This window comes from Kogia breviceps, chromosome 4 (assembly GCF_026419965.1).
Source record: "Kogia breviceps isolate mKogBre1 chromosome 4, mKogBre1 haplotype 1, whole genome shotgun sequence".
Lineage (NCBI taxonomy): Eukaryota > Metazoa > Chordata > Mammalia > Artiodactyla > Physeteridae > Kogia > Kogia breviceps.
The window spans coordinates 142,003,654-142,018,496 of NC_081313.1; the positions used below are offsets into that span (position 1 = coordinate 142,003,654).

General features: G+C 36.2%; 1 protein-coding gene across 4 annotated transcripts in view; it reads right to left on the minus strand.

Moving 5' to 3' along the window:
• Window positions 1-14,843, minus strand: part of G3BP1 (G3BP stress granule assembly factor 1) — a 30,811-nt gene that overhangs the window by 4,669 nt on the left and 11,299 nt on the right. For 3 of the 4 annotated variants that reach the window (XM_059062472.2, XM_067032029.1, XM_067032030.1), the window contains 9 exons: window positions 10,947-11,059; window positions 8,642-8,723; window positions 7,994-8,167; window positions 5,302-5,392; window positions 4,302-4,395; window positions 2,844-3,045; window positions 1,140-1,241; window positions 566-677; window positions 219-347 (listed from right to left, as the gene is read on the minus strand). In XM_059062472.2, coding sequence (XP_058918455.1) covers window positions 219-347; window positions 566-677; window positions 1,140-1,241; window positions 2,844-3,045; window positions 4,302-4,395; window positions 5,302-5,392; window positions 7,994-8,167; window positions 8,642-8,723; window positions 10,947-11,041 — 1,081 coding nt within the window. In that variant the 5' untranslated portion in view covers window positions 11,042-11,059. Of the gene's footprint in view, window positions 1-218; window positions 348-565; window positions 678-1,139; window positions 1,242-2,843; window positions 3,103-4,301; window positions 4,396-5,301; window positions 5,393-7,993; window positions 8,168-8,641; window positions 8,724-10,946; window positions 11,060-14,843 lie in introns of all 4 variants that reach the window. The other variant, XM_067032028.1, reaches the window with a different exon arrangement.

Sequence of the window (14,843 nt, forward strand, 5' to 3'; positions counted from 1 at the left end):
TCAGACTTAGGATAGACTGACGGAAAGTATCTCATGTTTGTACATATTAAGATGATGTCTTAGGTTAAATAAAATGTTATTAAAATTAAATTATCCAGGTTCTTTTTGCCTTTTAAAATGTTACTACGAAACTTAAAATTATACTTGTGGCTCATCTTCTATTTCTATTGGATAGCACTGTATTAAATGAATCTAGTATTTAAAACTCAACAACCTACTTTGAAAAAAATCTTTAAGCTCTGATTTGTCCACCTCATGAGGCAGGTTGCCAATAAAGAGTTGGTGACTGTCAGGGTGTCTCACGATTCTTCGGGGTTCAACATCACCTTGCTCACCAGCCTCACGGACTGAAGAGGAAACAAAAGCAGCAAGGAATGAGAAAGAAGACACCTTTCAGTGACTGTTCCATTCAACAGTTCTCTCTACCCCTAAATACAGGCAATTCCATTAACTCCACAACATATTTTTTAAAATCTAAGTACACACAAACACCAACTGCCCTCCCAAAACAAGCTCTCACCCTCAACAGGCTCAGACTAAAGAAGCCACCCTTCTGAGCTCTCACCTGGTCTAGGTCCCCTCTGGGGAGGAACATTTATTCGCTGTTCTCGCACCCTTTGATCCCTCTGAGGCCTCTGCGGTGGAATCTGAGATTCAGGCTTAGACTCCGGACGAGGCTAAAAAATGTATAACGTTAACTTTTGTTGAAGAACAAAGCAAGCTTACCTTTTTTTCTTGTGAAGTATCCTAGCTAATAATAAGGTATAAACTACAAAATGACAATTCCCTCATTCTCTCACCAAAAAAAAAAAAAAAACACAACACATTAAAAATCACCTTGTAACACAGATGTAGAGAACAAACGTATGGACACCAAGGGGGGAAAGCAGCGGGGGTGGGGGTGGGGGTTGAGGGTGGGATGAATTGGGTGATTGGGATTGACATGTATACACTGATGTGTATAAAATTGATGACTAATAAGAACCTGCTGTATAAAAAAATAAAATCAAGTTCAAAATTTTTTTTAAAAATCACCTTGTACCCTTCTCCTCTGCCTTATTCATTAAACCTCTGTGAAATCACACTACATGAAAATACAAGTAAATTTGCCTCATATGCAAGCTTAATTAGAAACTCACCTGTGAAGCTGGTACTTTAACAACATGAGGTGGTATCCCAGTAACTGGAACAGCTCCACTGGGTGGAAGGTTCTTACTGGTCACAGATGCCCAAGAAAAGGTCTAAGGGAACACACCAACATCAGTTGATTACACTACTTATCATAACAATATAAAACATATTACCTTTTGGGCTTCCCTGGTGGTGCAGTGGTTAAGAATCCGCCTGCCAATGCAGGGTACACGGGTTCAAGCCCTGGGCCGGGAAGATCCCACATACCATGGAGCAACTAAGCCCATGTTCCACAACTACTGAGCCTGCGCTCTAGAGCCTGCGAGCCACACCTACTGAAGCCTGGCACGCAGAGCCCGTGCTCCACAATAAGAGTAGCCACCGCAATGAGAAGCCCATGTACCACAACCAAGAGTAGCCCCTGCTCGCCACAACTAGAGAAAGACCACACACAACGAAGACCCAACACAGCCAAAAATAAATAAATAAAAGAAATAAATTTATTTTTAAAAAAAGGTATTAGCTTTTGATTTCTTGTATTATTACATGTGCATCTCATTTTCAGAGGCAAGATGGAATTTATAAATAACTTGAGATTCCTTTACCCCACTACTTAAAATTTAGTACTAAAACTCCTTAGGACTAATCATCAAGTATCAGCAAAGTATGAGAGGCTACTTTCACATAATTTCAAGTTTGTGAATCAAAGAAAATTCTCCTTCCAAAAACCAGCTCTTCCTCCTATGATTCTCTCAATCTATAACGCAATTACACCAACTTTGGAATCTTCTTGAGTTATTTCAATCAATACCAAAATCAGCAAATCCTGTTATTTACCTCTTAAATCTCTTCTCCATCTCCACTGCCATGACCCTAATCCAAGATGTCATTACCTCTATGCAGAACTACTATAATTAAGCCACCTAACTTGTCATCCATTCTCAATCCAGCCAACCTACTTTTCCACCTGCAAGCTAAAGTCATTTCACCATTTCTCTTTCCTACTCACCCAGAAGCTTCCAGAGACCAAGAATTCTATCTACTTTACTGACAGTTCCTAAACCTAGAACAATGCCTAACGCAAAGACACTTGAAATAACTGTTAGACAAACGGCATTACAAGAACCCTGGCCCCACAAATACAGCACTAAAACGTATTTCTTCAAGGAGTATCAACTGTAAAGGTTCTGTTAGTTCAGTTGTCATCATCTTGATGTGACTCAGGGACAGTAACTGAAAATCTTCAAACTTTTCAAATCAGGTATTCTAATTAGAAAAGTAGTTATACTTGAGCAATTTGTTTCTACTTCTACTGTAAAGTTGTCCTCGATTAGATTTCATAGAAAAGGGCAGAAGTCTGTTGTGCCATGTTATTTTTTAAAGATAGACTATCACTTGTTTAACAAGCACACAGTAATCTGCAATTTGAAAGATGTAATATTAAAAAGAAGGTTTGTTGATGCAGTGATAAAATAGCACCTGAAACTTCTGGCCTAAAAAGTATTCAAGTTTCCTTAGAGGAGGGGAAAAACTACTTTTGATTTTATAAAGCAATATGCATCTTACTTATCTGAGGTATGGCTCAATATGGAAGAAACTTCCCTGAACAACCAATATGAAAATGCACCTACAAAAGTCAACCAAGCAACAATAAAGAAGAAGAGAGATTTTTAAAAATAGAAATGGAATAAAAATGAAGACACATTGCATACTCTCAAGTCCTCCTGCACTGTCTGGGCTATGTCTGCAGGCGCTGGAGAAGAACTCTTCTGAGCATCCTCAGGAGCAGTTTCTTCCAATACTGGCTCAGACTTTTCCTCTTGGACTTCAGACACAGGTTCTTGCTCTGGCTCTGGTTCAGGATCAGGCTCTGGTTCAGCAACAGGTTCTTCTAAATGTTCTTCTAAGTCATTGCTTTCATGGTAAAATTTGAGAAATATCATTCTGCTTCCATTGATTTCTAAGTCATTGCTTTCATGGTAAAATTTGAGAAATATCATTCTGCTTCCACTGATTTAGAAAGAAATTCCTAGAGACCTGAACCTAAAAAACATAGCTCCCTTCTCCCCAAAAAGATCTAAGAATTACGTATTTGCGTATTAAAACAAGACAACTTTTTAGAAAAGCCCTCAGTGAGCAAATCTTAACTGCAGTCAGATTTGCTAAATTCTGATTAAGCAAATGCATCAAACACATCAAAATGAACCAGAGTAGTGTTTCTCAGAATCCCAAAATTATTACAATTTACCTATCACATATCACAAAACTCTAATAGGCTATGGGGAGGTGGAAAGGTACAGTTTCAGTTTTTTCAAGATAAAAATTTCTAGAGATCTGCTGCACAATCATGTGCATATACTTAACACCACTATAAAGTACACTTAAAAATGGTTAAGAAGGTAAATTTTATGTTATGTGGTTTTTAGTATCAAAACTTTTTCTCACAAAAACACACAAGGAATTCTGGAGGAAAACAAACCATCAGTTGTGATTCAAAATAGTTCTTAAACTTCCACATAAGTCACTTTAACAAACTGCAGATGCTTTCCCCCCCGGAAATTCTAATTTGGTAGGTTTGTGGTAGGACAACAAATCTTCATTTTCAACCAGCAACCCAGGTTAGTAAAGTCAGTCCCATCACCACACCTTGAGATGCATCTGAAAGTATCCTTTAAGCACTGAGTATTAACATTAAGGGTATCACAGGGCAACAAGTAAATATTAATTTATATTAATATATCCAACATATTTCTGTTCCAGTTGCAGATTAAAAAAAGCCTAAGATACAGTCACACATTTGTCTGAGCTAATAAATGAAGTTCCTTATTACAACTTAACTCATGTCTGAATTTCTGTCAATTTATGTCTAAGTCCTTGTACACCTTCCATCTCAAAAGCTAAGGCATCTTAAAGCTATGCCTTGATGTATTAATACTTGATAAAACCAAACCGAAAAGCAACTGATGGATATTATTTAAGTAGTCCTCAGACTGCAATCTATGTTAATTAAACAAGTTATATATTTATGTTACATACCAAAAGCAAAACCTTTCTTCTGGGAAATTATCACTATTTTCTGAGATAATTCTGAGCATTATGGCTGCCCTCCAACAAACAGAAAGACTAAACAACTCAAATTCTCATGCAGCTCTGAACAAAGTTTTCTTTACCTGACAGTCTGATCATAGAAAGTTCCAGAATCATCAGGTACCACCTCAGGTGTCTGCTGTCTTTCTTCAGGTTCCTCTACTTCTTCTTCAGATTCTAAATGAGAAAAGAAATATAACAATGTTCATCATGATAAAAAAGGCAATGAAATAAGAAAAGTACACATACATAAAAAGATAAAGAAAATTGGGTAAAATCATGACATAGGCTTTAAGGACAGAATTAAGGCCATGGTAATGTTTGGGTTACAAGCATGGAGTCTGAGGTCATATTGCCAGTAATCCAACGAAGGTTCTACCACCTAACTAGCTATATGACATCAGGCAAATGACCTCCGTGCATTTCAGTGCCCTAATTTATTAAAAGGGAACAACAACAGTTCCTACAATACTTATCTGTATGGCTGTTGTATTATACAATAAATACAAAGCACTTAAGAATTCTGAGTCATACAGAAAACACTAAAAAACTAATTACTCTTAGCATTTAGAGACAATTCTCCATGTGTCGCTTGTGTTTCTGCACATCTTACAACTGAGGCAATGGCTAACCTTCGTTCCAGACTACCTTTTAAGAATATTTATACAGCAACACTCTGGGAAAACAGCGTCTCTCTCCAGAGCAATGGGCAGGCATGTTTGCTGCCCCATTATAAGGTTTTGGTTGCTGAAACTTAGGTTCCACTCTAGTAATGCATCCCACTGCACTGCAGGTATCATCTAAACTTCTGCAGTGTCCTACGGAAACTATGGCTAAGATGCTACTATTGTTGCTGTAATAACCTGTTTACTTCTGATTTAGGAGTTTGATGTCTTCTACCAGTATCAGTGAAGTAGACTAACCTATCAGCCTCAAGAAGGTTAAAATCTCCAACCCTTCTTATGCCTTGACAATTAAAAGTTACTAATGAAAGATACAGAGAATTATGAAAACATTCAAGAAACCTACACTCTCTTCAGGTCAATCTGATGCCATCCAAAAAAATTTAGACAAGTAACTTACCTTCCTGAGGCTCAGTGACAAAGCCACCAAAGACCTCATCTTGGTATCTGAAGATATCATTATGAACATAGAACTTATTTGCAACAGAGCCCTGCAATGCCAACAGAAAGTTTTCATTTATTCAGCAAACTTTTAAAATTCCACATCACCCTACACCATTGTTCTCAACTAAAGGCAATACTGCCCACCCCAGGAGACATTTGGCAACTTCGGGAGACATCTCAGGTTTCCCATCAGGGAGGAGAGCTGACAACTACTGAGGAGAGGGCAGGGATGCTGCCAGACACCCTATGCCACACAGGACAACCCCACAGCAAGCAGTCACTCAGCCCCAAATGCCAATAAGGTCAAGGCTGAAAGGATCCCTGCTTTCCATTACATACTGTGTGCTTAAAATACCACCAGGTGAATATCCAAAAACTGACAAACTCTAAGTATTTAAGATGCCAAAGCCCAAATTTCAAATCATTTCTTGAACAATAAATACATATTACCAATTGCAACAGGTATTTTAAAATTTGCTAAATCGCTCTCCAAGAATATTGACACAAGCACTCAAACGTGTAGCTAAAAAGGTTTGCCTACCCTAGGTATAAGACACACCTACGTTGAAATCCAACTATGTCATTTACTAGTCATTCAACTTCTAAGGCTGTTTCTACATCTGCAAAATGAAGGATACCAACTTATACTTTAGAGCTTTGAATATTAAATGAGACAGTTTATGTAACAATCCATTATGCTATGGTAATGTTAGGAACTTCTTCTTTAAAGGCAAAAAAGAACTAAATTTAGAATAATTAATAATCATCCCATGATCCCTTGAATATTAGAAGTCCATCAACAATTTTAACACTATAGATAATCTAAGCCTTCCTCTAAAAATCATGACTAAAACGAATTCATGTAATTTTTCAAATAGACAACTGATTTTATATTCAAACAGTAAAATGACAGGCATTTTAGATTCACTACCCTTCAACAGAAAATTATCTGACGAGTAATGCTAGAGAAAACTTGTAGTCAGCAGGTCCTCCTGGAGCCCCTTCCACATGCTCACACAGATAGACAGATAGGATTCCTGACTGTTCATTCTGGACCAGTCAAGAAGGCAGTACAAATGCAATTAATCAACATAAACCTGTAGTCCTTTCATGATAAGCATGATAACTAAAAAAAAAAAAAAAAAAAAAAAACAGGGCTTCTTGAAGAAACAGCTGACTCCAGAACTGGGGTTGCGGCTGGAGCAGGGAGAGTGCAAGGTGAGCCTGAAACATCTGTGCCACAAACTGCACCCCACCCCGCAAAAAAAAAACCCAAAACAAACAAACAAAAAAACCCAGAAACCCGCTCGAAGGGGTTCACACTTAGCAGACCCTAGGACCCTTCAGAAATCAATAAAAAATTAACTAAATCCATTAAATAAACAAAGACCCCATGATAGAAGAAAAGGCAAAGTTCTTTACAGCAGAATGCCAACTAATAAAGAATTAGATGATCACCATTTGTAGCCATCAGAGTAGCAACTGATTCTGGCAAAAATCAATGAATGCTAAAACTAGCGCCTAAAAGTTTGATGAAGAACAAAGTATACGCACAGTCTCAAAGAAGCACCCACAATTTACTTACTAATGAGAAAAGTAAAAGCACTAACTTTACAGCGGCAAAACCTGGTAACCATCACCTTAACTAAGTAATACTAATAATGGGACTAAATGTCATCAAGTGCTACCTAATGTGAAGCACTGAAAGACATGTATAACCTAAAACTAATTATAAGGAAATATCAGACAATTCAAAACTGACACATTCTACATGGTAATTTGATTGTCCTCTTTAAAAAATCAACGTCTTGAAAAAAAGATTAATGAATTACAGCAGATTAAAGGAGCCTAACGAGACATGACAGCTATATGCAATGTGTAATCCTGAACTGAATCTTGGACAAGGAAAAAAAAATTACTATTCTTTGTATTATTGGGACAATAACCAAAATTTAAATATGGACTATAGATGGATAATTGTATTACAAATACTTCTTGACTTTGATAACTGTACTATGGTTATGGAAGAGAAGTCCTTATTCTTAAGAAGTGCTCACTTAAGTACTGGAGGATGACTGGACATAATATCTCCAATTTTTTTTTTAAATTTTATTTATTTATCTAATTTTGGCTGCGCTGGGTCTTCACTGCTGCACACAGGCTTTCTCTAGTTGCGGTGAGTGGGGACTACTCTTTGTGGTGGTGTGCGAGCTTCTCACTGAGGTGGCTTCTCTTGTTGCAATGCACGGGCTCTAGATGTGCAGGCTTCAGTAGTTGTGGCACAGGGGCTCAGTAGTTGTGGCTCAAGGGCTCTAGAGCACAGGCTCAGTAGTTGTGGCGCACGGGCTTAGTTGCTCTGCAGCATGTGGGATCTTCCCGGATCAGGGATTGAACCTGTGTCCCCTGCACTGGCAGGTAGATTCTTAACCACTGTGCCACCAGGGAAGTCCTCCAGTTTACTTTCAAAGTAGTTTAGAATTAAAAATGATACGTAAATAGAAAAAGAATTATAAATGTGTGGGCAAATGTGGCTCTAGGTAAGAGTATTTCTGCACTATTATTTCAACTTTTCTGTATATTTAAAATTTCAAAATGAACAGTTTTTAAAAAGACATGTACAACCTTTCATTGTTTTTTTTTTTTCATACCTCAGGAGCAAGGACAAAGGTCTGCATGAATCTCCTCAAAGCCTGGTTGTTATTAGAGAGCAAGCCCATCACCTGGACCACAACACCATCATTCAGGGTGGCATGAGCATCGACATGACGGATCTTAGTGTGGCAATTGGTGAAATTTTGTGACATCACTTTCCTATGGATTTCCTAAGGAATCGAGGGAAGAGAATGCAGTATCTCCAAGAACAACAAAAAACTTTCTGACACAACAAAGATAGAGCATTTACCTGTGCACATTTAAATTACAAACTACACAGACCCCACTATAATTTGTCTTAATATAGTATATTCCCAATGATACCTTAACCTTAATTATTAAAATTATTGTCCTTAATTAACATAACTAAAATGTTTACAATAGATGATCCCCATGCTAAAACCTATTATCTTCTAACATAAAAAAACTTCAGAATATATCATACAAAATGAACAAAAGTGATATTATAAGCTTTTCAATGATTATCATATAAACCAAGTAGTTATTGAATACCTAAATTTCTAAATAGAAGTTGAGAAATTTGATCTTTAAATGTCAACAAACATATCAAGCATGTTTCAACCTCAATTCTATGGGTTATTTTCTAGCTGCTCAACAGCCTACACGAAGCTTGTTATGCTTACTTTCTGTCCATAGACCGCATCTGCTGGCTTTCCATTTGAATCCAACCCCCCATGGACATAAGAAGAGTTCTTTCCATAAAATCTGTAAAACACAAAGATACTTGTCATCTTCAAGTAACCTAAGATCAGGTATTTACTGTTCATGTTTGAACCCATCTGTCTCACTAGTACATTCTTGGAGGAAGGAATGTGATTTCTTTTTCATCTTTGGATGCAATCATATACGCATCACCTACATGTCACAACATTTGCTGAATGGGAATGAATCTGGTCAAGGAATTTTTACAAGTCACAAGTTTCAGGTCTCAGGAAAGGATGATCATGTTGGGAAGGATCTTGTAGTTCATGTCAGGAAGGCCACATAAAATGAAAGTTCCTGTTTTCACTCAAGGAGACCACAGGTAGTCTTGATACACATGAGGACATCTATACTCTCTACTGACTTAGAGAGTCCTTTTATATCTGAGAATGCATGTGATAAGTTCCCATTAAAAACCCAGTAACTCAGGCAGATGGGTTTTAGGAGTAGTTTAACAATTTTTGCTGATGCATTAAGAACTTCAGACTTAAATCTTCATAGCTTTAATTCACCTATATCCTCAAAATTTGCTTGTTTTCATTACAACAATACTGAATTAGGGAAGCGCCAACAACACCCCGCCCCAACACACACACAGACACACAGAAAATACCCTAACTTGGGGAAAATCACTTTTAGGATTTCTTGTCACTTGTACTCCAAATTAACAATTTTTCACAAATAAGCCCATACATGTCATTCTACATCCTGATTGTTTTTTCCTCCAAAAAAGGGACAGATCTGGGGCCTTAAGGATCCCAAAAGTACCTTTCAACTTCCAAAGTTATTAAAAGGCTGCATGCACATCAGCCAATCAGTTCACTGCTGGCCAACCCACTTTTCATTGTATCCAAAATGTACTTCAGAGATGAAATGTGAAAAACAGATGTGTTAGAACCAATAACTATATTGACAAGAAATGTATTTGGTTAGTTTGTTTCAACTCCTGCTCCACTTTTAATTCCAAATGTATCTAACTTCTAAAGGCACAGAATACAATTGACAAAAAAACAACAAAAAAGGGGGAAAGGTTTAGGACTTGTTTTATCACTTAATAGGTGTGTGAGTACCAGCAAATTTTTAACCCCTTATGTCTTTATCTGTAAAATGAAGTTAACTATCCTACAATGCCTTACTAAGAGGTTTTTATAAAGATCAAGAAGAAAAAGGTAAAAGTGTTTCGGAAATTATAAAACCTTAAAAGAAAAAACACAAGTGATTCTTTCCATTTTCAGAACAAGGACTCAAAACGAATTTAAAAACATTCTCTTACACCTAATAATCATGTGGTATCCAATATATGCAAACTGGCAAGATATAGAAGAAAAAATAGTTCTGGTCCAACAAATACACATTTTAGAATTTCTAAAAAATATTCTAATAAGTCCACATAAACAAACTTAAGAGCTTTGTATAATGCAGCACTGTTTGTAAGAGGAAATAATGGAAGCAACTTACATATTCATCATTAGGGGATTAAAACATGTTATACCTCTAGAAAATAAAAACCTCGTGGGTAACAAAATTAATGTGATACATATACTACCCTTGTAAGATGATCACAGATTATCAAGTAAAAAAAGGTAAAACACGGTATGATAAAAAAAAATTTGCACCTATGGGCTTCCCTGGTGGCGCAGTGGTTGAGAGTCCGCCTGCTGATGCAGGAGACACGGGTTCGTGCCCTGGTCCGGGAAGATCCCACATGCCGTGGAGCAGCTAAGCCCGTGAGCCATGGCCGCTGGGCCTGCGCGTCCGGAGCCTGTGCTCCGCAATGGGAGAGGCCACAGCAGTGAGAGGCCCGCATACCGCAAAAAAAAAAAAAAAAAAAAATTTGCACCTACATAGAAAAATCATTAGCATATCAACACAAAAGTATGTCATTACAGGAACACTCTTGCATCTTCTTCGATACATTCTTACTAAATAATTCATAATTCACCAAAAACAGCAAAAAGGAAAACAAAATCAAAAGCACAAATATTATACATTTACATTATCAAGCATTACTTTTCTGATAATGTATAGGTAACTTAGACTAATTTTAAAATAATATTTGTATATTCTACTGTTACATAATCTGAACAACCATCACTTTTTGGTACTTACAAAGCACTTTTATGCAGTAACCCTAGAAGGTGCATGATGAATAAGAGAATCTTAAGGATAAGTACTCACATACTAAAACACAGCATTAGATGATGCTCAGGAAAAAAAAGGTCTTACCTGTGTAGCATGTCTGGGGCCTGGTTCAGCAGTGTGTAATACTGTCTCACAAATTCCCGCCCGACCAGCAGGGGACTAGGCTTCTCCATAACCATTGCTTTGGTCAATTCAACCTGGAAAAAAAAAGTCAAATATGTTCAACCTGAAAGATCAAGTACAAGGGGAAAAAGGGTCAGGGGAGAAGACTGAATCATTTAGCTGAGGCCAACTCATAGACCAACAAGATCACTTCAGCAATTCTTGGTTTTTAAAAGGAATAAACACTATAAGAAACAAACAAAACCCACACAGACCAGTGAGGTTTTATATATTCAAATTTACTGTAATCAGATGAATGCTATGGGGGAAAAAAATCACTACAAAGAATTAATTCATCATTATTCCCAATATTCAATTTCCTTAAACTTAATATAAGAACTTCAAAGGTACATATTGCCAACATGCATCCTATCATAATTTTCCCAACTCAATAAAATCAATTAAGAGTGTTCCACTTGTAGAATTACAACATATTACTATGGCAATATTAGGTTCAAGAGTGATCAATATATATTTGACAATACAGACACATACTATCACATTTTTAGTCAAACTAAATCAGAGAAATTTTTACTATCTTTAAAAATAAAAAAATTCTAAAATGAAAAAAAATAGGCAAAAAGTAACAAATGATGTTTTTACTCAACAAAATAATCCCTACCACCGCAAAATTATGACTTAAAGTATATTGGAGTGTTAAGAAAGGCACCTGGCACACAGTAAGTTCTCAATAACTGTCAGTTATTATTTTTTTTTAAACCCTTTCAAAAAAATATTTGGGGGCTTCCCTGGTGGCGCAGTGGTTGAGAGTCCGCCTGCCGATGCAGGGGACACGGGTTCCTGCCCAGGTCCGGGAAGATCCCACATGTCGCAGAGCAGCTGGGCCCGTGAGCCATGGCCGCTGAGCCTGCGCGTCCAGAGCCTGTGCTCCGCAACGGGAGAGGCCACAACAGTGAGAGGGCTGCGTACCACCAAATTATATATATATATATATATATATATATATATATATATATATATATATATATATATTTGCACGAGATGATCCAGGTTTCCACTTGAGATAAAATCATCCCTAACTTTATAAAACATAAAGGCAAACAGAGGTACGTATAATTAACTACAGTATAAAGGAAAAATGAGAGAAATTGTATTTCAGCTTTCCTAAAGAATGGGTAAAATGGATCAAGTTTGGTTGGTCAATTCCTGTACAGGCAATCTGTGGAGATGTTTATCCTCATCTAGTGCATGACTGCATTATTCTTGAATACCTAGACAGACCATTTATTACTTGTTTCACCAAGATCTAAGAAACTAAACTAATAACATCAACCTAACTGCATCCTTTGATACTGCCAAGTAGTCTCATTATAATATAAATTTCTAAATAATATTTTATCAAATATTGCTTCCCACATCCAATCTTCCCATGAAAAATGATGAAAATCCTCCAGGTTATATATCAAAGGTAAGAAAAATAAAAACTTAAAAGACCACATCTGGAACTTCTCCTTTCCCTTTGAGATTATCTAGATAATTCAAATTAAAAAAAAAAAAAAAAAACTCAGTTTGATTACCATTATCATCAGTGTTTTATTTCAGGTCATTGCCATAAAGCCAAGAAAGTTAACATATTTATACAGTAAATTGATCTTTACCTCATTTGTGAATTTTTCTTTAACTGTTATACTTCTGAAGGTTGTCAGAGAAATCCGTATTATTCACCGAGTTTCTTTATTAGTTTAACAGTTTAATATAACTGAATATTTTGCAAACTAGGTTCTCAATTAGCATTTTAAAATGTTCCAAACAGATGGTACTTTATTCCAGGGTTACCTCAAATAGCCTTGCACACTCCCAAGGCTTATATTCCCACTATGGTTCCATTAAGGTGGAAACTCCAGCTCAAGTCTCTCCTTTAAGCTCTTCTATAATAAATATCAACCAGTCAGCTCGAGGGAAATGGTAGCAGTATTTAAAAATAATCTGTCAATTATATCTCAATAATTGAGAAAAAAAGAAAAAATAATATTCCATGTGCGTAAATACACATAGCATTTTAGTGAAAAGAAACTATATTGCTTCAATATTTAAAAAAAAAAAAAAAACGCACTGATTCTTAAAATAGCCAGAAGTGTCAATTCTAGTAAGTCATGGTCAGACAAAAATAACATTTTGAAAGAAGGCTGCAAGCTTCTTTGAAGTCATAAAGTTTCTTAAGAGTAAAGACCATTTCTTATGCAACTTTCTAGCCCTAAAACTTACAGTGTCTGACACACTCAGGAATAAAAAGTTTTCTTTCATTCATCACTCTCAACACAAGTGGAGATTAGAATTTTATACAAGCAAAACAGACTGATCATCCATTTGTCAGACTGAACTATCATGTTGTCCAGAATTCAGATTATGACCGCAGACACATTTTTTTTTCAATGATTAAGAAAAGGCCAAAGAGAAAACTAAGCTACAGTGCTAAAAAAACAGAAGCTTCCTGAGAGGGAACAGACTGGGAAGGACTGGAGGAGAAGTGGCTGGGGTGACAGGACCGCATGCATTTGGGTGATGGCTACCTGTATACAACTAAAACACTTTTCAAACTGAACCCTTAAATTCTATAATTTTGTGGTTTGTAAATTATGCCTCAAAAAATTTAAATAAAAATGCTTCCACATTTAAAAAAAAATCCTGAAGACATCATAAAATGTTTTATAATAATTAAGAGTACTGAACCACCCAATAGCACCAGTGACTACAAAATGTTTAGGGAAGTTCTTCAGTAATGTAAGACCATACACTGAAAGTTTTGTGAATAACCTTGTCTATTTGATCATCATTCCCAGTAAAAAAGAAAATGCAGAAAATTTTGGCAATTTGAGCCCAAAAGATTTAGTCTATACAAATAGACTCAATCAATTCTCACTAGAAAAATTTTATTTGGTAAATCAACACCCTGAAATCTCCACCTTTATTTCTGGTCCAAACATAAAACAGAAGCTATGAGAAATATGTAAACTAACATCATACCCTCCTGAGAATAAAGTCTTTAATCTCACCCTCGTTCATTAGAACTCTCAATTCTGTCAAATCTAAAATAATGAAAGTAAACAAAATCAAATGGCATCATCTCAGAAAAGCTGATGTTTTTACCAGTTACTGATCCACTATGACAATTAGAAACTATGTATACCAATGAAAATACATGCTAAAAATACATGAGATCCTCCCTCACTTATTAAATACTCCTGAAACACTGTGTCCTTTTAGAAGAGGTTTTACAAATTTATAATACTATGGATTCTGGCTGTTCCTTATATAATAGCTATGCCAATGGATACATTATTGGTTGGACTATGAAACATGTACCAAAACCAAATAAGAGACAAACGAGATAGTCTTATTATTTTAATTATCAACAGCAATTCCCCCTTCCCCATGCTGATGTGAAGACTGGAAGACTTCCTAAAAGATACATGCCACTCTCCCAAGACAAAGTAAGTTCATTGAACATTCCAAGTAATTCCAATTTGGAGATCAACTCCCTTGCAACACTGCTTTCAGATCTACAGGATAAACCTTTTAGGGTATGTATTACAAATCACTCAAAAGTAATATTCCTAAAAATGATAGAAAATAAAATCACTGTGGTCTAGAAAGATCAATGATGAAAGAAACAGGACCTAGGAAGAATAAAGGAGGAAGGAGGAAATCACTCACTTCCACTAAAGTTTACTTTCCATTAATTTTATATCCAAGTTTGTAATATTGTGAATGTCATAATATGCCAAAATTGTACTCTCCAAAGGGACAAGAAAAATACATTTTAAAAATTATACTTTCCCTTAAAATTTTCTTTCAAGA